Genomic DNA, 21,853 nt, shown 5'->3' on the forward strand with positions numbered 1-21,853 from the left:
GCAAAATCTTGGCAGACGTGATCTGAAGGCTACCGGATAATGGTGGCCGATGTGACGCTAAATCCGAATTCTAAAAAAAATATATATATAATTTTCTTTTCTTTATTCCCCCCTCCCCCCCCCCCAATCCTGTCTCTCTTTTTCTCTTTCCCTCAATCTTTCTTTTAATTTGGTTTAATTTAAATAAGCTTAGCTCATCTCTCTCTCTCTCTTCCCCCCATCTCTCCCCCTTTATCTCACTCTGTTTCTCTCTTTCTTTCTCCCTCGTTATTTCTCTCCCTCTTTCTCTCCTTTTCTCTCTCTCTCTCTTTCTTTATTTTTGCCAAAGCAGTTGAGTTTGTATGGGAAAGGGGGGGGGGCAGAGGGTTTTAGCTCATCTTTCTCTTTCTCTATCTTCCTCCCCCTCTCTTTCGAGCTCTCTTGCCCCCTTCTCTCTTCGTTCCTCTTTTTCTTTCTCTCCCCCTTCCTTTCACTTCCTTTCTTTCTCTACCCCCACCTCTCTTTCTCTCTCCCTCCCTTTGTTTCTCTATCCTTTTCTTTCTCTTCCTCTCGCTCTTTCTCGCTTTCTCTCCTTTTCTTTCTCTCACTCTGTCTTCCCCCTTTCTTTCTTTTCTCCCTCTCCCCTCCCTTTATTTCCCTTTCTCGCCCCCCCCCCCTCCTTTCTTTCTCTCTCCCTCTCTCTTTCTTTCTCTCTCTCTCTCTCTCTTTCTCTCTCCCTCCCTTTGTTTCTCTATCCTTTTCTTTCTCTTTCTCTCATTCTTTCTCTCCCTCTGTATTCCCCCTTTCTTTCTTTTCTCCCTCTCCCCTCCCTTTATTTCCCCTTCCCCCCCCCTTTCTTTCTCACTCCCTGTCTCCCTTTCTCTTTCCTTCTCTCTCCCTTTCTCTCTCTCCCTCTCCTTTTCTTTTTCTCCCTTTCTTTCTTTCTTTCTCAATCTCTTTCTTTATTTTAGCATTGCCAAAGCAGTTGAGTTTGTATGGGAAGGGAGGGGGGGGGTTAGCGAATCTTTCTCTCTTTGTTTTCTCTCTCTCCTCCTCTCTCTTTTAAGCTCTCTTGACCCCTCTCTCTCCTATTTCTCTCTCTTTCTCTCTTTCTCCTCTTTTTCTTTCTCTCCCTTTTACTCCCCTTTTTCCCCCTTTCTTTCTCCCCCTTATCTCTCTCTCTCCTCTCTTTTTTTTCTCTCCCATTCTTTTACTCCTTTACTTTCTCTCTCTCTCCCCTACCTCTCTCTTTCTAGCTCGCTCTCTCTCCCTCCCTTTCTCTTGCTCTTTCTCTCTTCCTTTCTTTCTCTCTCACTGTCTCTTTCTCTCCCTCTTTCTTTTTCTCTCTCTCTCTCTCTCTCTCTCTCTCACTGTCTCTTTCTCTCTCCCTCTTTCTTTCTTTCCTTCTTTCTTTCACTCTCTCTCTCTCTCTCTCTCTCTCTCTCACGCTCTCAATCTTTCCCTCTCTTTTTCTCAATTCAGTTCATATCAAGTAAGCTTTATTGGCAGGACCAAATGCATTTTGGCATTGCCAAAAGAAGTTGAGTTTGTATGGGGGGGGGGGGGGGCTAATATTTCTCTCTCTCTCTCTCTCTCTCTCTCTCTCTCTCTCTTTCTTTCTCTCAATTCAAATAAGCTTTATTGGCAGGACTAAATACAGCTCATTGCTTGTATCAGGGCAATGAAAAAAAAAAAAACTTTCTAGCAATACAAACTGAGCATGTGCAGAGTGACTCCAAGGCTCTGTACAATCAGGAGATGGTTTGGGGACATTGGAAGAAGGGGAGGATCAGAGAAGACAGGATCAAACAGCCTTTTTTCCCCACAATGCAGATGATTAACCCCTTAGGTTCCACAGTGGGTATAACAAGCATGCTTCACTGGATAGACTGCATGGTTTTAGTTTTGTGGGTTTAGTAACACTTTGAATTAAGAGGGAACTCACATTTGTTTTGTTGGTGATTGTTGTTACTCAGAAATCAGGTTCCATACAGGCCTAAAAAAAAAAAGTATTCTCCATGCCGTTGTGTGGTCGGGTGACTCCCGGTGAGTTTGGTGTACCGTGTCAGTCCCCGGCCCTATCAGTTCCTTGTCACACAGCTGTGCCGGGGTCAGGCAGGGGACCGATGGCGCTCTCATCTCTTAATCCCAGATTCTTCTGCAGACATTAAACCCACAGCAGGTATTACCCATAAATCCCTGGCGGACACACACCAAATCCACTAAGCCTGTTAGCGACACAGATCCCGTGGCGTTCCGAGCCGGACCACGGAGCCCAGCACCGCAGGAATCTGAATGTAGGTTAGTGTAGTGAAATGCGAGCGCGTTTTACTCCTACGACGAGGCTTAGAGGACATCCCCGACTGAGAGGCTGAACGCCCAGATGATTGCGGTATATAATACTTTTTTTTTTCCCTGCAAACAGATTAGTAAAGCAATTCACATGGCCCAACATTAAAGCCGTGTAAGTACAGTGGGCCGGATTCATGTAGATCTGCGGATCTTTAGATCCGCTAGATCTACCTGTTTTACGATCCGCCGGTGCAATTTAGCAAAGCTAGTGCATGATTCACCAAGCACTTACCTCGCAAACTGCACCGTCGGATCCTAACTCCCCCCGGCGGAATGCAAATTCCGCGGCTAGGGGGAGTGTACAATTTAAATCAGGCGCGTTCCCGCGCCGATTTAACTGAGCATGCGCCGCCGCGAAAAAGCCCAGTGCGCATGCTCCAAATGACGTCGCTAGGACGTCATTGTTAGCGGCGGGTACGTCAATTGCGGCCATCGGGATTCCCGACGGACTTACGCAAACGACGTAAAAATTTTGAATCTCGGCGCGGGAACGGCAGCCATACTTAACATTAGCTACCCCTCATATTAGCAGGGGTAGCTATCCGCCGGAAAAAGCCGAACGCAAACGACGTAGAAAAAGAGCGACGGGCAGGCGTACGGACGTGAATCGGCGGTTTTCCTCATTTGCATATGCGACGTGTAAAAAATAGCGACGACACCTAGCGGCCGGCGGGAGATTACAGCCTAAGATTCGACTGGTGTAAGTCACTTACACCAGTCGGATCTAAGGGAGATCTATGCGGAACTGATTCTTATGAATCTCACAGATCCGACCGTCGGGTCTCACAGATACGACGGCGGATCAGGAGATCCGCCGGCGTATCTATTGATGAATCTGCCCCAGTGACATGACGTATGCAATCTTGGTGTCACTGCCCCGCCCCTCGGCTTGCTCAGTGGACTACAATCACCACACTAGTGACACCCTGAGTACCCCTCTTCCTGTGTTCTGACAGCGGGATTTTTTCATTTTTCTTCTAAACGGAAACACGGCAAAACGCCACTAAACACGGCATGTAAATGCGACAAAACAGACGTTTTTAAATGTGGGTTACTATCTGTCAAGTTAAATTGTTCAGGAGAGGTTGTAAAAACGTCCCGTGTACATTAAGACTTAAGATTTATAGCCAGATTCAGGTAGGGGCACGTATCTTTAAGGCGGCATAGCGTATCGTATTTACGCTACGCCGCCTTAAGTCAGAGAGGCAAGTACTGTATTCACAAAGTACTTGCCTCCTAACTTACGGCGGCGTAGCGTGAATGGGGCCGGCGTAAGCCCGCCTAATTCAAATGAGGATGAGGGGGCGTGTTTTATGTTAATGGGGGGGTGACCCGACGTGATTGACGTTTTTTATGAACGGCGCATGCGCCGTCCGTGTACATATCCCAGTGTGCGTTGCTCCAAAGTACGCCGGAAGGACGTATTGGTTTTGACGTGAATGTAAATTACGTCCAGCCCTATTCACGGACGACTTACGCAAACGACGTAAAATTTAAAAATTTCGACGCGGGAAACGACGGCCATACTTAACATTGACTAGGCCAGCTATTTGATAGAATAACTTTACCCCGGAAAATGCCTTACGTAAACGGCGTATCTTTACTGCGACGGGCGCACGTACGTTCGTGAATCGGCGTATCTATGCATTTACATATTCTACGCCGAACTCAACGGAAGCGCCACCTAGCGGCCATCCTAAATATTGCACCCTAAGATACGACGGCGCAGGCTGTCGTATCTTAGCTAGGTTTAAGTGTATCTCAGTTTGAGAATACACTTAAACTTAGGACGGCGCAGATTCCGAGTTACGTCGGCGTATCTACTGATACGCCGGCGTAACTATTTGTGAATCTGGCTAACAGTGTTTAGCTGCATCAAGCTTTTTTTTATTTTTTTTACATCAATGGTTCCCTATCAAAGCCGTCTTAATTGATTTCAATGGAAGTCGCATCCAAGTCAGATCATTATGATCCAACTTGTGGTACGACTTGTGCTCTGAGGATCTTGAAGGGAAAACCCCATGCCAATTTTTTTTTTTTTTAAATGGCGTGGGGTCCCCCCCCCAAGATCCATACCAGGCCCCTTGAGTCTGGTATGGACTTTGAAAGGGAACCCCATGCCAAAATGGGGGAAAATATGCCGTGGGGTCCCTCCCAAGACCATACCAGACCCTGCGGTCTGATGTGGATTTTGAGGGGAACCCCACGCCAAAAAAAAGGTGTGGCGCCCCCCCAAACTCCATACCAGACCCTTATCTGAGCATGCAGGTCAGGAAAGGGAGGGGGGACGAATGGAGCAAGGGCACCCCTTCCTGGACCATACCAGGCCACAGTTGCTCTCTGCCTTCGCCTTGGTCAACATCACAGAGACTTTCTCCTGTGTTCCTGTTAAACTCTTGCTTGGCTGACGTTCCTTCTCACTATCCGATCCCGTTCCTGAACTCTGGCTATGTTTTGACTACGCTTACTCTGTTTATCTATTTATTATTAAACAAGTGTGATATACTGTAACTGTACTTCTGTCTCAGTCTGATTCATGGCTGATTCAGACAGTTCGATAGAGAAAGAAGAAGAGCCAGCCAGCAGTAGAGCGTATTCACAGGAGAGTTAAAGGGGTTGTAAAGGTCAAAAAAAATCCCCTAAATAGCTTCCTTTACCTTAGTGCAGTCCTCCTTCACTTACCTCATCCTTCACTTTTGAAAGCCGAGAACCTGCTCGGGTTCAGTCTTTCCCTACACACGGCCGGTTTTCCCCGACAGGAAAATTTGCGATGGAGCTTTGGCCGGGAATCCCGGCTGTATGTATGCTCCATCGCAGTTTTTCCCATAGGAAAACTGCCAAAAACTGCCGGGCAAAAGTCCGCCGGATTACCTGGTTTTCCTTTTTTGTCCGGCGTTTTTTAGCCAGCTTTCCCGTTGGAAAAACTGCGAGGAGCATACACACGGCCGGGATTCCAGGCCAAAAGCTCTCCTCACAGTTTTCCCGTCGGGATCGTGTGTGTGTACGAGGTTTGTGACCACAACTAACTGTCAACTCCAGACCTATAACCTTCATTATATCTTTTTTTTAGGGACTGAAGCCGATGGATTTCAATGGCCTGGCAGACCCCTATGTGAAGATTCACCTTCTTCCTGGAGCGTGCAAGGTAAAGACGATGTCATAAATGTCTAATGCCAGTCTGTCATCAAAAGGGGTACAACTTCCCAGCCAACTCCCCACATGTCACCTGTGACTCCTCACCCTTCCATCCTCTCTGCCCACCATGGATAATCCTCCACCATTAGAAAGCATGGCCAATGCAGAAGTTGGTCTCCCTGCATTACCTGCAGATGTTTCCTCCCAAAATCCGAACCCCAGGACCAACTCAGGAGGTCCAATCACCATTTAGGACACATACATGCACAGTCATGGATTCTCTCCAAATTTTCTTCCAATCACATACACATGTAAAGAGAAATGGTCATCTGTTGATAAAATCAACCCCAGCACAGCCATATCATATCAAACACTACGCAACCTAGTTACATTGGGCCAGATTCACAGCCCAGTGATTGGACACAAAAGACCGGATTTATGATTTCTCCAATTACAGGCAGGGGGCGGGGATTGTGCTCCTCCAGGCATTCCCGGCCAGGACAAGTACTGTCAGTGAGTAAAATGGTGATGTGGCGGCCTTTTTTTGGGGGGATAAATTGGCCCAGGGGGGGGGGGTGTCTGTGTCAGTTTCATTCCGGGACACTGTATTGTCCTGGAATGAAGGTGCCCGGGACAGACCTGCAAAACACAGGACTGTCCCGGGCAATCTGGGACACGTGGTCACCCTGAGGGGGAATGTCAGATGATAGACGTCAGAGTCTCAGAGAGACAGAAAGCAGCCAGCTGACTCAGAAAAAAAGTCTGCAGCATGGCGGCAGCCGCGGCGGACCCTCCCAGGTGCTGCAACACCTTGACAATTCCAGGGGGGGGACACTTGACCCCCCTTGCCCCCTCCTGCAGACGCCCATGGCCTTTACCAAACCATAAGGGTGGAAGAGCACAATTGCCTGTATTGTCTTTGCATCCTGGAGCACCCTTCACTGGAAACACCAGAACTCAATCATTTGGAAGAGGGGTCCACATATTTTTTTTCGTAACACAAAGCAAATCTTTTGAGCATGTCCTCCACAATATCTTTTCCTCTCGGCACACTCACACCTCTTGAATACAAATGAGCAAATCTTCCTACGAGCCTTCAGATCCAATTGCAAGATATCAGGTGCGGTTCTGTAACGATGCCACTTCTCTCTGTGCCCAAAAGTCTCATTATACCAAAACTTTTCATGCCGAGTTTGTGATCCGCACCTCGGGGGCCCCCGGTGTGACATAACGCCTGGCTGTGTGTCAGGAGGCAGGATACATTAACAGAACGCCTGCGGTGCAGCCGGGAAAAATCAATCACAGGGCTAGCTTCAAAGGCCGCCATTAATAAATTACATTTTCTTGGTTTCTTAGAGTGTAAATATGTAACAGTTCCAGGCATATTAATAAGATTAAAAAAAAGGTCAGATATAGGCGCACCGCCGCGCTTGGATTCAGCCGCACCAAAAGCGGTGGGAGAGCAAGAGGATGGTGATTGTGAGCAGCTGGGGCAGCGGCCAAATAAATGGACCCGTTGTTTTTGCCCTGCATGGGATAAACCAATTACAGTTTAAAGTACAAAATTTCACACGTTTGAGTCGCTTTATCGTCCTATATTCCTCATTGTATGATTTATAGCTGCTTTTTTTTTTTTCTTCTTGGAAATTTTTTAAAATACATTTATCTCTGTGAAAATTATGCTTCCTGGCCTGACTTCACAAGGTCACAGCAAAGGAACAGGGGAACAGCCGACGCGTTTCGCACTGAGCTAGTGCTTTATCATGGCTAGGCCATGATTAAGCACTAGCTCAGTGCGAAACGCGTCGGCTGTTCCCCTGTTCCTTTGCTGTGACCTTGTGAAGTGATGCATTTGCTGTTCGTTTGAATAAAAAGACAACCTTTTTGGTTATTGGAGTGCGGCTATCCATTTCCTCTCTTCGTATCTCATGCTTGGAGCAATGCACACTGGGAAATTCCACGGACGGCGCATGCGCCGTTCGGGAAAAACGTCAATCACGTCGGGTCACCAATAATTAACATAAAACACGCCCCCTCATCATCCTCATTTGAATTACGCGCGCTTACGCCGGCCCCATTTACGCTACGCCGCCGTAACTTAGGAGGCAAATGCTTTGTGAATACAGCACTTGCCTCTCTGACTTACGGCGGCGTAGCGTAAATACGATACGCTGCGCCGCCGTAACAATGCGCGCCCCTACCTAAATCCGGCCCTAAAGGTTCTTAGTACAAAGGGTGACTCTGTAAATTCAGGATATCGCCCAAGACACAGCATCATCAGGACCAAGGTCCAAGATGCGGGACTGTCCCAGCAAATCCGGGACAGTTGGCATTTTTGATTTAGTCACCCAATACAAAAGCTGTAACAGGACAGGGAAGGTATGCCTAGGAAAGAGAGGTTGTAGAAACCTGTGACTTCAAATGGGTAAATCTGACCGTGCTACATCGCCATGGGCCCGAATTTCATGGGTCGCTGTTTTTCTTTAAATATCCTTCTGTGTGCCCTGAAGATCAACCCATGCCATGCCAGCTGCTCTTTATCCTTGGCAAAGCTGGCTGGGCTGTGTGTTTGTTTAACTGCTCTACATTTTACATTTAATCCTTTATTCCAATAGTTGCTTCCCCATAATCACTCGCCTAACAGCGGTCTGTTGCGCTGCATCAGGACTCTGATTAATGACGCTCCCTCTGCGCTCGCCTATTAATGCCTGTTTTGTGTGCTAATCTAATCAGGGCAGTCTCCCTGGTTAGATTCTGGACTCCCCTAGCCGCGCCTCGATCAATGCTAATCATATAATATATTGCTCTGTGCTGTGTGTCCGAGACCACAGGGGCCGGGTGTTGGGGTAAAAAATGGCAGATGGTGCAGCGATTGGCCTATGAGGTCAGAGACTTGGAGGAAACAAATGAGAGAAAAACAAATAGATTTAAAGGAACATTTTACTCTATCCTATGCTAAGTAAAAGTTATGTTCAAGATATTACTGGATAGATAAAAAGTAATAAAATGCTGAAATATCTTTCTTGAAGAAAAGGTTGTTTCAGATTTGCTTCCGTTACAGAAACACTAGGTAAGTGGGCACATGATCTCTGCTGGTTCCTGCTTAGAATTATGTTGCTCATCTACCTACCTAACCATTGACAAGACTTTGCTGGCATTATGCCAACTGTCCTGAGCCTGTAATAGGATTCTGCCTGGACACTGCCTTCCCTGACCTGCTCCTATTCTACCATTCTGCCTGAGCCTGTCCTACGATTTTACAGAAACACCACCTACCCTAACCTGAGCCTGTCCTATGATTCCTGCTGAACTCTGCCTACCCTGACCTGAGTCTGTCTTACGATCCTACCTGAACATCACCTGCCCTGACCAGAGCCTGTCCTACGACTCCACCTGAACATCACCTGCCCTGACCTGAGCATGTCATATGATTTTACCTGAACATCACCTGCCCTGACCTGAGCCTGTCCTATGATTTCTGCTGAACTCTGCCTATGCTGACCTGAGCCTGTCCTATGATTTTGCCTGAGCACCACCTTTCTTAACCTAAGTCTGTCTTATGGTTCTACTTAAACACCGCCTGCCCTGACCTCAGCCTGTCCTATGATTCTATCTGCACACCACCTGCCCTGAGCTGGTTTTACTTGAACACTGCCTGCCCTGACCTGAGCCTGACCTACAATTCTACCTGAACACCACCTGCCCTAACCTGAGACTGTCCTACGATTCTACCTGAACATCACCTGCCCTGACCTGAGCCTGTCCTATGACTCCACCTGAACACCACCTGCCCTAACCTGAGCCTGTCCTACGATTCTACCTGAACATCACCTGCCCTGACCTGAGCCTTGCCTACGAGTCTACCTGATCATCTGCCCTGACCTGAGTCTGTCTTACGATCCTACCTGAACATCACCTGCCCTGACCAGAGCCTGTCCTACGACTCCACCTGAACACCACCTGCCCTGAGCATGTCCTATGATTCTACCTGAACACCACCTGTCCTGACCTGAGCATGTCCTATGATTCTACCTGAACACCACCTGCCCTGACATGGGCCTGTCCTACGATTCTACCTGAACATCACCTGCCCTGACCTGAGCCTGTCCTACAATTCTATCTGAACACCACCTGCCTTGACCTGAGCCTGTCCTACGATCCTACATGAACATCACCTGCCCTGACCTAAGCCTGTCCTACGATTCTACCTGAAAATCACCTGCCCTGACCCGAGCCTATCCTATGATTCTACCTGCACATCACCTGCCTGACCTGATCCTGTACTACGACTCTACCACAACAACACCTACCCTGACCTGAACCTGTCTTACGATTCTACCTGAACACCACCTTCCCTGACCTAAGCCTGTTCTACGATTCTACCTGAACATCACCTGCCGTGACCTAAGCCTGTCCTACGATTCTACCTGAACATCACCTGTCCTGACCTGAGCCTGTCCTACAATTCTACCTGCACATCACCTGCCCTGACCTGAGCATGTCCTATGATTCTACCTGAACACCACCTGCCCTGACTTGATCCTGTACTACGACTCTACCACAACAACACCTACCCTGACCTAAGCCTGTCCTACGATTCTACCTGAACATCACCTGCCCTGACCTGAGCCTGTCCTACAATTCTACCTAAACACCACCTGCCCTGACATGAGCCTGTCCTACGATTCTACCTAAACACTACCTGCCCTGACCCGAGCCTATCCTATGATTCTACCTGCACATCACCTGCCCTGACCTGAGCCTGTCCTATGATTCTACCTGAACATCACCTGCCTGACCTGATCCTGTACTACGACTCTACCACAACAACACCTACCCTGACCTGAACCTGTCCTACGATTCTACCTGAACATCACCTGCCACAACCTAAGCCTGTCCTACGATTCTACCTGAACATCACCTGTTCTGACCTAAGCCTGTACTACGACTCCACCACAACACCACCTACCCTGACCTGCACCTGTCTTACGATTCTACTTGAACACCACCTACCCTGACCTGAGCCTGTCCTACGATTCTACCTGAACACCACCTACCCTGACCTGAGCCTGTCCTACGATTCTACCTGAACATCACCTGCCCTGACCTGAGCCTGTCCACGATTCTACCTGAACATCACCTGTCCTACAATTCTACCTGCACATCACCTGCCCTGACCTGAGCCTGTCCCATTATTCTACCTGCACATCACCTGCCCTGACCTGAGCCTGTCCCATTATTCTACCTGAACACCACCTGCCCTGACCTGAGCATGTCCTACAATTCTACTTGAAAATCACCTGCCCTGACCTAAAGCTGTCCTGCACAGGAAAAATTATATTTAGCATTTTTGTTAACTGTGTTATTTACCGGCCATGACCCTTTAAAATAAAGATGTTTCCCCTCCATTTTCACCAAAAAGCTCATCCTTTTGTTCTTCACACCTCCATGGCTTTACGCGATGATGATTTTCTCCCCTTTTCAGGCAAACAAGCTGAAGACGCGCACCGTACGAAACAATCTGAACCCCACCTGGAACGAAAGCCTGACGTACTGCGGGATCACCTCAGAAGACATGGGGAAGAAGATTCTACGGTGAGCAGCCAATCAGAATTGGGAATCAGAATAGTTCCATTTGTGGCCTTATTATTGTTATTTCTTCTTTGTTGCTTCCTTCTGTGCGGTGCAGATGCGTCTTTCTGTCTCCCAGCGGGAATTATTATTTCCTTTATTAATTTCTGCCAGTGGCGGCTGGTGCGCAACATTTTTTTGGGGGGGGCAAAAAACTGGAAAAAAAAACATAAATTGCAGCCACTGTGCCCATCAAGCGCAGCTACTGTGCCCATCTATTGCCACCACTGTGCCCATCAAACGCAGCCACTGTGCCCATCAAACGCAGCCACTGTGCCCATCACACGCAGCCACTGTGCCCATCACACGCAGCCATTTGCCCATTAAACGCAGCCACTGTGCCAATCAAGCAGGGCTGTCTTAATGAGAGGGCACACCTGGGCACTGCCCAGGGGCCCCAGCTGCATGGGGGCCCCTGCCCTTTCCCCAAAGCAGCTGATCCTTGAGCCCGGGCTGCCCCGAAATTGGGGCAGCCCGGGCTGCCCTTCTACATCCCAGATATCCCCCCAGCTCTCTGCACTGTCTCCATTGTAGGGTCCCCAGAGCATTACTTTGCCCAGGGGCCCATGATGCTATGAAGACGGCCCTGCAATCAAGCGCAGCCGCGGTGCCATCAAACGCAGCCACTGTACCTGCACGTCCACGCTCCCCGATGTCTTCTTCTGTCCTCTCTATCAGGCGTCCAATCACAGTGCCCGACGTTTCAGCCAATCAGGTGACAGGTAACAGACCTGAGCACCTGATTGGCTGAGAGGCGGTTCAGTTCTAGCAAAGTAAATTTCTTTGCCTTGCTAAAACAACGCTGAGTGAACAGCGAGCGCCCAGAATGGCGCTCGCTGTTCACATTTTTGGGTACCTATCAGGTGCTTCCAAAAGACACCCCGCCACTGTAATTCAGGTCCCTGATGTCCGAAAAGGGGCCGGACACCTGAATAGGGGGTGTCAGCGGCGACCATAGATAGATTCAGGCAATGCCTGAATCTATCTATGGTGATAGAGCGGTGCCAGGAGAGAGAGGGGCAGCGCCCATGTGCCCCTTTTGGACGCCCCGCCACTGATTTCTGCTCTGGTATACGACACAAAGCAAGTCTATCTACGGATACTATAGAATCCTATAAGCAAGTCTTATGCCTGGCAAGCAGAAATAAATAACTAAACTGATTAAAATCACAAAAGAAAAGGTGAGAGACTGTAAACCTCAGAAAGTGGAACCTCCCCTGAAGCCCTGTCCTTTGTTCTGTTTTCTCAGGATCTCTGTGTGTGACGAAGACAAACTAAGTCATAATGAGTTTATCGGAGAGACGAGAGTCCCCCTGCGCAGACTAAAACCCGGGCAGAGGAAGCACTTCAACATCTGTCTGGAGCGTCAGATTCCTGTAAGTGAATAAGGGCGGGCAGGGCCAGGACAAGGGGTGACTGCCCTGGGCACTGTGGGCCAGATTCACAGCGGAGATATGACGGCGTATCTCCTGATACGCCGTCGTATCTCTGAGATACGATTGTCGTATCTATGCGGCTGATTCATAGAATCAGGTTACGCATAGATAGCCCTAAGATCCGACAGTGTTACACCGTCGGATCTTAGGATGCAATTCTAGGCCGGCCGCTAGGTTGGCGATTCCATTGCGGTCGGCGTAGAATATGCAAATCACTAGTTACGACGATTCACGAACGTCCGCGTTACCCGTCGCTCTAACTTTACGTCGTTTCCGTCGAGATGCGCCACGTAAAACTAAGGCTGCCCTGTAGGTGGACTAGCCTATGTTAAGTATGGCCGTCGTTCCCGCGTCGAAATTTTAAAAAAATCACGTCGTTTGCGTAAGTCGTCCGTGAATGCCGCTGGACGCCATTTACGTTAACGTAAATGGCGTCCTTGCGACGTCATGTAGCGCAATGCACGTCGGGTAATTTTCCAGACGGAGCATGCGCAGTACGTTCGGCGCAGGAACGCGCCTAATTTAAATGGTGCCCGCCCCATTTGAATTAGGCGGGCTTGCGCCGAGCGCATTTACGTTACACCGCCGCAAGTTTACAGGTAAGAGCTTTGTGAATCAGGCACTTACGCTGTAAACTTGCGGCGGTGTAACGTAAATGGGATACGTTACGCCGCCGCTGCGTAACGTAGTTCTTTGTGAATCTGGCCCTGCGGTATTATGTGAGGTGGGGAGGCACCACAAGGAGATTGGGTAGGGGGGGAGTGGAAAAGTTCCCATCAGGTCAGATTAGGGAGCTCCTGAAGGCACAGTTGGGATTAATAGCAGGGACGGCTCCTACAGGGAAGAGTTAATTTCAGCGCTGGCAGCGGGACGGCTCCTACAGGGAAAAGTTCATTTCAGCGCTGGCAGCGGGACGGCTCCTACAGGGAAAGGTTCATTTCAGCGCTGGCAGCGGGACGGCTCCTACAGGGAAGAGTTAATTTCAACGCTGGCAGCGGGACGGCTCCTACAGGGAAGAGTTCATTTCAGCGCTGGCAGCGGGACGGCTCCTACAGGGAAGAGTTTATTTCAGCGGTGGCAGCGGGACGGCTCCTACAGGGAAGAGTTAATTTCAACGCTGGCAGCGGGACGGCTCCTACAGGGAAGAGTTCATTTCAGCACTGGCAGCGGGACGGCTCCTACAGGGAAGAGTTCATTTCAGCGCTGGCAGCGGGAGGGCTCCTACAGGGAAGAGTTAATTTCAGCGCTGGCAGCGGGACGGCTCCTACAGGGAAGAGTTCATTTCAGCGCTGGCAGCGGGACGGCTCCTACAGGGAAAGGTTCATTTCAGCGCTGGCAGCGGGACGGCTCCTGAGTAACACTGGGCTGGGAATGAATGGGGTAGATTCAGAAAGCAATTGCGTCTGCGTAACCATAGTTACGCAGCGCAATTGCTTAGTTGCGCCGGCGTATCGGCTGCTCCTGATTCAGAGAGCTCGATACGCCGACTGCAGCCTAAGATATGACTGGCATAAGGCTCTTATGCCGTCGTATCGTAGGCTGCATTCTTACGATGGCCGCTAGGTGGCGTTCCCGTAGTGGTCAGCGTATAGTATGCAAATTGCATACTAACGCCGATTCACAACCCTGCGCGAGCCCTGCGTACGCATTTTTACGTCGTTTGCGTTCGTCGGGGTTCTGCGTAAGGCTGCTCCTGCTATTAGCAGGGGCAGCCAATGCTAAGTATACCCGTCGTTCCCGCGTCGCGAATTTAAAATTTTACGTTGTTTGCGTAAGTGAATCGTGAATGGCGCTGGACGCCATTTCCGTTCACTTTGAAGCAAATGACGTCCTTGCGACGTCGGGGAAGTTTCCCGACGGAGCATGCGCACTACGTTCGGCGCGGGAACGCGCCTAATTTAAATTATCCACGCCCCCTACGGGATCATTTAAATTACGCGCGCTTACGCCGGGCCATTTTTATGGAGCGCCTCCGCAAATTACGGAGCTACTGCTTCCTGAATCAAGCGTATGGCGCAATTAATTTACGGAGGCGTAGCATAAAAACGTAACGCAGCGCCTCCGTAAAAAGTGCGCGGCGCTACCTGAATCTACCCCATTGGATAGCGAGAGCAGCTCCTTGGGAAGAGGGAACGTTCAGCACCACCGGGAGGGACAGCTCCTTCCAATGGAAGTCAGCACACGCAGATAGAACCTCACATAAGAACTGTCTCCCTGAATTCTTGTTTTGTGTTTTCTTCTTCTCCTCCTAGCTGGCCTCTCCTTCCTCAATGTCAGCCGCTCTGCGAGGAATTTCGTGTTACCTCAAGGAGGTGAGACAATCTACAATCTTCACAATTCACTGTAAAGACAGAAAATAAAGATGCTGATACCGCGTTTCCCCGAAAATAAGCCCGGGTCTTATATTAATTTTGGCAACCTAAAACACACTAGGGCTTATTTTCAGGGGATGTCTTATTTTTTTTACGATATGTACAGTGGCCCAGATTCAGTAAGCAATTGCGCCTGCGTAACCATAGGTTACGCAGCGCAATTGCTGACTTGCGCCGGCGTAACGAGTTCTCCTGATTCAGAGAACTCGTTACGCCGACTGCAGCCTAAAATCTGCGTGGCATAAGGCTCTTATGCCACGCTGATTTTAGGCTGCATTCTTGCGTTGACCGCTAGGGGGCGCTCCCATTGTGGTCAGCGTATAGTATGCAAATTGCATACTTACGCCGATTCACAATGTTGCGCGGGCCCTGCGTACGCAAGGTACGGAGTTTCCGTACGGCATCTTTAGCGTAAGGCTGCCCCCTTCTAATAGTAGGGGCAGCCAATGCTAAAGTATAGCCGCCGTTCCCGCGACGTGAAATTTGCATGAATTTCACGTCGTTTGCGTAAGTGATTCGTGAATGGCGCTGGACGCCATTCACGTTCACTTTGAAGCAAATGACGTCCTTGCGACGTCATTTGCCGCAATGCACGTCGGGAAAGTTTCCCGACGGAGCATGCGCTCTACGCTCGGCGTGGGAGCGCGCCTAATTTAAATGATTCCCGCCCCCGGCGGGATCATTTACATTGCGCGCGCTTACGCCGGGCAATTTTGCCGGCGCGCCCTCGCAATTTACGGAGCTACTGCTCCGTGAATCGAGGGCAGCGCAAAATATTTGCGTGGGCGCAGGGCAAAATCGTTGCCCTGTGCCTCCGCAAATATAGCGCAGATCTCTTTGAATCTGGGCCAATGATCTTAATGTGGTTGTAACCCTAAAAAAAAAAATCCTTTTCCTTTAAATCATAATAGATTACATAGTGCTTCTGCTGTGTAATTTATCTAGTGGGTCCCCTGTCATATCCCCCCCCTCCCCCTCCCTGTCAGGTCAGAACCTAAAATCCATCCTCATAGAATTACCGTATGCAATTACATTTTTAGGAATGTGGGGTGCAGTGTGTCTCCCTTTGTGATTTCTTTGTGGGCATTACCCGTACCTTTCTTTCAGCTGACCTGGCGGTCGCATGGTCTCCTTGGGCTCTTCTCTGCTCCGGGATGCCCGCTGGTGTTGGCCCGCTCCGTGAACTGGAAGGGGATGCCGTGGGCGTCGGGTGGGAGGAGGGGGGAGCCGGTGTCCCGCTGGCATATGTCCGCTCCATGCACCGAGGAGGGAGGGGCTGCGGGAGGAGAGCAGAGGGGGGAGCCGCTGTCTTACTGGCATTGGCCCGCTCCATGCACTGGGAGGGGGGGCCATGGGCGTCGGGCGCGAGGAGAGTGGAGAAGGGGGGAGACGGTGTCCCGTTGGCACCTGTGCGCTGAGGAGGGAGGGGCTGCAGGCATTGTGCGGGAAGAAAGTGGAGGGGGGGAGCTGCTGTATCACTGGTGTTGGCCCGCTCCATGGACTGGGAGGGGGGGCCACAGGCGTCGGGTGGGAGGAGGGGGGAGCCGGTGTCCCGCTGGCATCTGTACGCTCCATGCACCGAGGAGGGAGGGGCTGCGGGAGGAGAGCAGAGGGGGGAGCCGCTGTCTTACTGGCATTGGCCCGCTCCATGCACTGGGAGGGGGGGCCATGGGCGTCGGGCGCGAGGAGAGTGGAGAAGGGGGGAGACGGTGTCCCGTTGGCACCTGTGCGCTGAGGAGGGAGGGGCTGCAGGCATTGTGCGGGAAGAAAGTGGAGGGGGGGAGCTGCTGTATCACTGGTGTTGGCCCGCTCCATGGACTGGGAGGGGGGGCCACAGGCGTCGGGTGGGAGGAGGGGGGAGCCGGTGTCCCGCTGGCATCTGTACGCTCCATGCACCGAGGAGGGAGGGGCTGCGGGAGGAGAGCAGAGGGGGGAGCCGCTGTCTTACTGGCATTGGCCCGCTCCATGCACTGGGAGGGGGGGCCATGGGCGTCGGGCGCGAGGAGAGTGGAGAAGGGGGGAGACGGTGTCCCGCTGGCACCTGTGCGCTGAGGAGGGAGGGGCTGCAGGCATTGAGCGGGAAGAAAGTGGAGGGGGGGAGCCGCTGTATCACTGGTGTTGCCCAGCTCCGTGCACTGTGGAGGGGGGGCGGGTGTCAGCCAGGAGGAGAGGAGAAGACCTCCAAGGTGGATTAACATTTTTAACACATTTTACTAGGGCTTATTTTCGGGGTAGGGCTTATATTGCTCCCCGAAAATCCTGCTAGGTCTTATTTTCGGGGTAGGTCTTATTTTCGGGGGAAACACGGTATATACAGAACATGAACTGTGCAAGTGATCTTACTGTAGAATTAAATGCAATATCCAACTTCAAGCTGGAGATTTCCCCTCAGCAGTTGTTTGTCTTCAGTCTGATGGCCAGCATCATACAACCCACATTCCTCTGAGCCCGGGTCACCCCCGGACCTGTGAAAAGAGAAGCAGCACCATGATGGGCTCACTCCGCTCTCTTCTCCTCTTAGCATGCTTTCGGTCAGCACATGAACTGATAGGCTACTTGTGCTGCTTCTTCACAAGAAGAAAGAAATGCAGGATGGCCGCACTTCGATACAACACCTTTATTTAAAGGGGTTGTAAAGGTTCATTTTTTTATTTTCTAAATAGGTTCCTTTAACCACTTCAGACCCGGACCTTTAGGCAGCTAAAGGACCCGGCCAGGTTTTGCGATTCGGCACTGCGTCGCCTTAACAGACAATTGCGCGGTCGTGCGACGTGGCTCCCAAACAAAATTGGCGTCCTTTTTTCCCCCACAAATATAGCTTTCTTTTGGTGGTATTTGATCACCTCTGCGGTTTTTAATTTTTGCGCTATAAACAAAAATAGAGCGACAATTTAGAAAAAAATGCAATATTTTTTACTTTTTGCTATAATAAATATCCCCCAAAAATATATAAAAAAAAATGTTTTTACTCAGTTTAGGCCGATACGTATTCTTCTACCTATTTTTGGTAAAAAAAATCGCAATAAGCGTTTATCGGTTGGTTTGCGCAAAATTTATAGCGTTTACAAAATAGGGAATAGTTTTATTGCATTTTTATTTTTTTTTATTTTTTTTTACTACTAATGCGTAATGCGTTTTTTTTTTTTTTTGTGACTGCAACATTATGGCGGACACTTCGGACAATTTTGACACATTTTTGGGACCATTTAAAATGCATTGTTTACTGTGAAAATGGCAGTTGCAGTTTGGGAGTTAACCACAAGGGGGCGCTGGAGGGGTTATGTGTGACCTAATATATGTTTCTAACTGTAGGGGGTGTGGCTGTAGGTGTGACATCATCAATTGTGTATCCCTATAAAAGGGAACACACGATCGATGACGGCGCCACAGTGAAGAACGGGGAAGCCGTGTTTACACACAGCTGTCCCTGTTCTTCAGCTCCGGGGACCGATAGCGGGACTCCAGCGCGATCGGGTCCCGCGGTCCCGGAGCTTCGGACCGGGTCGTGGGCGCGCGCCCGCGACCCACGGCTGGGTACTAGCACAGGATGTACCTTATCTTAACAACCATCCCATTGCCGGGTATATGTGTGGGTTGTTGTTCTCAGTTGTCACCAGAGCAGGAAGCGTTGTCTCGCAAAATGAGCAGAATTCAAGCTAATGGGGGGTGCAGTACCACATTTGACCTGAGGTGCGGGGGGGGGTGCCGGAGCCGTTCGAAGCCATTCGGAAATGCTCGGAAATACTCCATTCTCGGGTGTTTCCAAGGTCAGCTGAGCTGTCCTCTGGCTTTTTCCCCCCACCTCTGGCCACATGCGGTATTGCATGCCATTGAAGTCAATGAGGAACAAATTATTTTCATTTCCATTGACTTCTATGGGGAAACTCGCTTTGATATGCGAGTGCTTTGGATTACGAGCATTCTCCTGGAATGGATTATACTCGTCATCCGAGGTTCCACTGTATTTAATCTTCTGCCCTTGTTGTTGTTTTAACTTTGTATAGTAAAAAAATAATTCTGCCAGTAAATCCCTTATACAGCCCACTTCCTGTTTCTTGCCTGGTCATTAGTCTAGGCCAGTGGTCTCCAAACTGTGGCCCGGGGGCCAGATGCGGCCCTTTGCTTGCCTTAATCAGGCCCTTGGGGCACTGGTCCTCTCACTGATACGAGATGATATTCCTCCCACTGACACCAATGATGGGACACTATTCCTCCCACTGATACCAATGATGGGACACTATTCCTCCCACTGACACCAATGATGGGACACTATTCCTCCCACTGATACCAATGATGGGACACTATTCCTCCCACTGACACCAATGATGGGACACTATTCCTCCCACTGACACCAATGATGGGACACTATTCCTCCCACTGATACCAATGATGGGACACTATTCCTCCCACTGACACCAATGATGGAGCATTATTCCTCCCACTGACACCAATGATGGGACACTATTCCTCCCACTGACACCAATGATGGGACGCTATTCCTCCCACTGATACCAATGATGGGACACTATTCTTCCCACTGACACCAATGATGGGACACTATTCCTCCCACTGATACTAATGATGGGTCACTATTCCTCCCACTGACACCAATGATGGGACACTATTCCTCCCACTGACACCAATGATGGGACACTATTCCTCCCACTGATACCAATGATGGGACACTATTCCTCCCACTGATACCAATGATGGGACACTATTCCTCCTGCTGACACCAATGATGGGACACTATTCCTCCTGCTGACACCAATGATGGGACACTATTCCTCCCACTGACACCAATGATGGGACACTATTCCTCCCACTGACACCAATGATGGGGTACTATTCCTCCCACTGATACCAATGATGGGACACTATTCCTCCCACTGATACCAATGATGGGACACTATTCCTCCTGCTGACACCAATGATGGGACACTATTCCTCCCACTGACACCAATGATGGGACACTATTCCTTCCACTGATACCAATGATGGGACACTATTCCTCCCACTGATACCAATGATGGACAGTAATCCGGCCCTTTGTTTAGAAAGTTTGGAGACCCCCTGGCCTAGCCTAGGCTTATGACATCATGCACAGCTCTCTCTCCCTCTCTCTCACTCGTAGGAAGGGAAGGGGGTGAGTCAAAAGAGGGCCAATGAGAGCTGCAGAGCTGGAGGTGCGCCTCTGTGTAAATCCAGGAAGTGAACAGGCAGCAGCTTCAGCTGCCCACAGTTAAGATGGCTGCAGCCAGACTCCGTGGAGGGAGATTTCTGCAGCATATTTGGCGAGTACAGAATCACAGTATATAGAAAATAATAGGCAAAGTGGTTGGAGGGAAGCTTCAGAACGGCAAAAGATGTTTTTTATCACAGATTATGTGAGCAGACTGCAGTTCCTCTTTAATAAAGTATTCCGATTCGGAATCTGATTTGTAATATTCGTTTCAATGAGCTGCCTAACGCGCGACGCATGCAGCAGCGTGAAGCAAGCCTCGGACTCGGAGGGTTGGCTCTGTAACATCTTCCCGCAATGTTACAATTTCCGACGCGGCTTCCTCCTCCTCCCCTCCCCCCCCCCCCCCCCCCCCCCCCCCCCCCCCCCTCTATTATTCATTCTTCTCTCTTCGCTGTCTTTGTGTTTCCCTCCGTTCTCATTATCTTCAGATGTATTCATCCCTCGTTCCCCCTCCGATCCCCGCTTACCTCCATCGATCCCCCGCATTCCCCCTCTGTGACATTTCTCTCTATTCTCCCACATCATATCCTCCCCCCCCCCCATCCTGCGGGGGATGGGGGACACACGCCGCGCTGAGAGCACCCAGCACAGATCTAGAATGCGACGACGCTTCCAGCGACGGCCTTGACAGCCGCGCGCCGCGCGCTCTGTACATCCTGTGGCAGCATCCGCCGCATATTTCCCCCCCACAATGAATGTACGTGTGTGTGTGTGTGTGTGCGTCCTCGACCTCATCTGCTGGCATTCGCGAAGGCGGATCTGATGGCGTCAAAAAAAATAAAATAAGCATTTAGCATGAAAAGAAGCGCCGGTCCGGGGCGAGGATGACGAATCCTTTTCATGGGGGGATTTCTATAGGCGCTTTCTGATATAGGATGACAACTGTCCATAATTGTTCTCCTGCGTTGGCGTGTTGACGCAGGTCGGCGCGCTTCACCAGGAAGCCGGTCCAGAACAATGGTGAGCGGCCAACGTGTGTAGACAGGAAGGGCTAGATTCAGATAGATTAGCGGATCTTTAGATCCGCGTAATCTATCTGATTTACGATCCGCCGGCGCAAATTTGAGAGGCTAGTGCAGTATTCAGAAAGCACTTACCTCGAAACTTGCGCCGGCGTATCGTAAATCCCCCGGCGGAATTCAAATTCAGCGGCTAGGGGGAGTGTAGTATTTAAATCAGTGAATTTTCCCGGCGTGCATTGCTCCCAATGACGTCGCTAGGACGTCATTGGTTTTGGCGTGAACGTAAATTACGTCCATCCGTATTCGCGACCAACTTATGCAAACGACGTAAAAATTCAAAACTCGGCGCGGGAACGACGGCCATACTTAACATTGGATACGCCGCATATAGCAGGGGTAACTATCCGCCGGAAAAAGCCAAACGCAAACGACGTAAAAAAAAAGCGACAGGCGGGCGTTCGTTTCTGAATCGGCGGAAAACGGAATTTGCATATTCGTCGCGTAAAAAACCAAAGCGCCACCTAGCGGCCGGCGGGAGATTGCAGCCTAAGGCCTCGTACACACGACAGAGATTCTCGGCAGAATTCGCCGAGAAACTCGGTCAAAACCCGGATTCTGCCGAGAATCTCTGTCGTCTGTACAGTTTTGGCTCGATGGAGCCGCCGAGGAGCTCGACGAGAAAATAGAGAACATGTTCTCTATTTTCTCGTTGGCCGCGTTGTTCTATAGGAGAAGGCGGCC

General features: G+C 50.1%; 1 protein-coding gene across 1 annotated transcript in view; it reads left to right on the forward strand.

Moving 5' to 3' along the window:
* Positions 1-21,853, forward strand: part of DOC2A (double C2 domain alpha) — an 82,241-nt gene that overhangs the window by 37,958 nt on the left and 22,430 nt on the right. The window contains exons 3-6 of the mRNA XM_040356119.1: positions 5,402-5,476; positions 10,952-11,061; positions 12,347-12,473; positions 14,786-14,845. Coding sequence (XP_040212053.1) covers positions 5,402-5,476; positions 10,952-11,061; positions 12,347-12,473; positions 14,786-14,845 — 372 coding nt within the window. The remainder of the gene's footprint in view (positions 1-5,401; positions 5,477-10,951; positions 11,062-12,346; positions 12,474-14,785; positions 14,846-21,853) is intronic.

The sequence above is a fragment of the Rana temporaria genome, chromosome 6, assembly GCF_905171775.1.
Source record: "Rana temporaria chromosome 6, aRanTem1.1, whole genome shotgun sequence".
Lineage (NCBI taxonomy): Eukaryota > Metazoa > Chordata > Amphibia > Anura > Ranidae > Rana > Rana temporaria.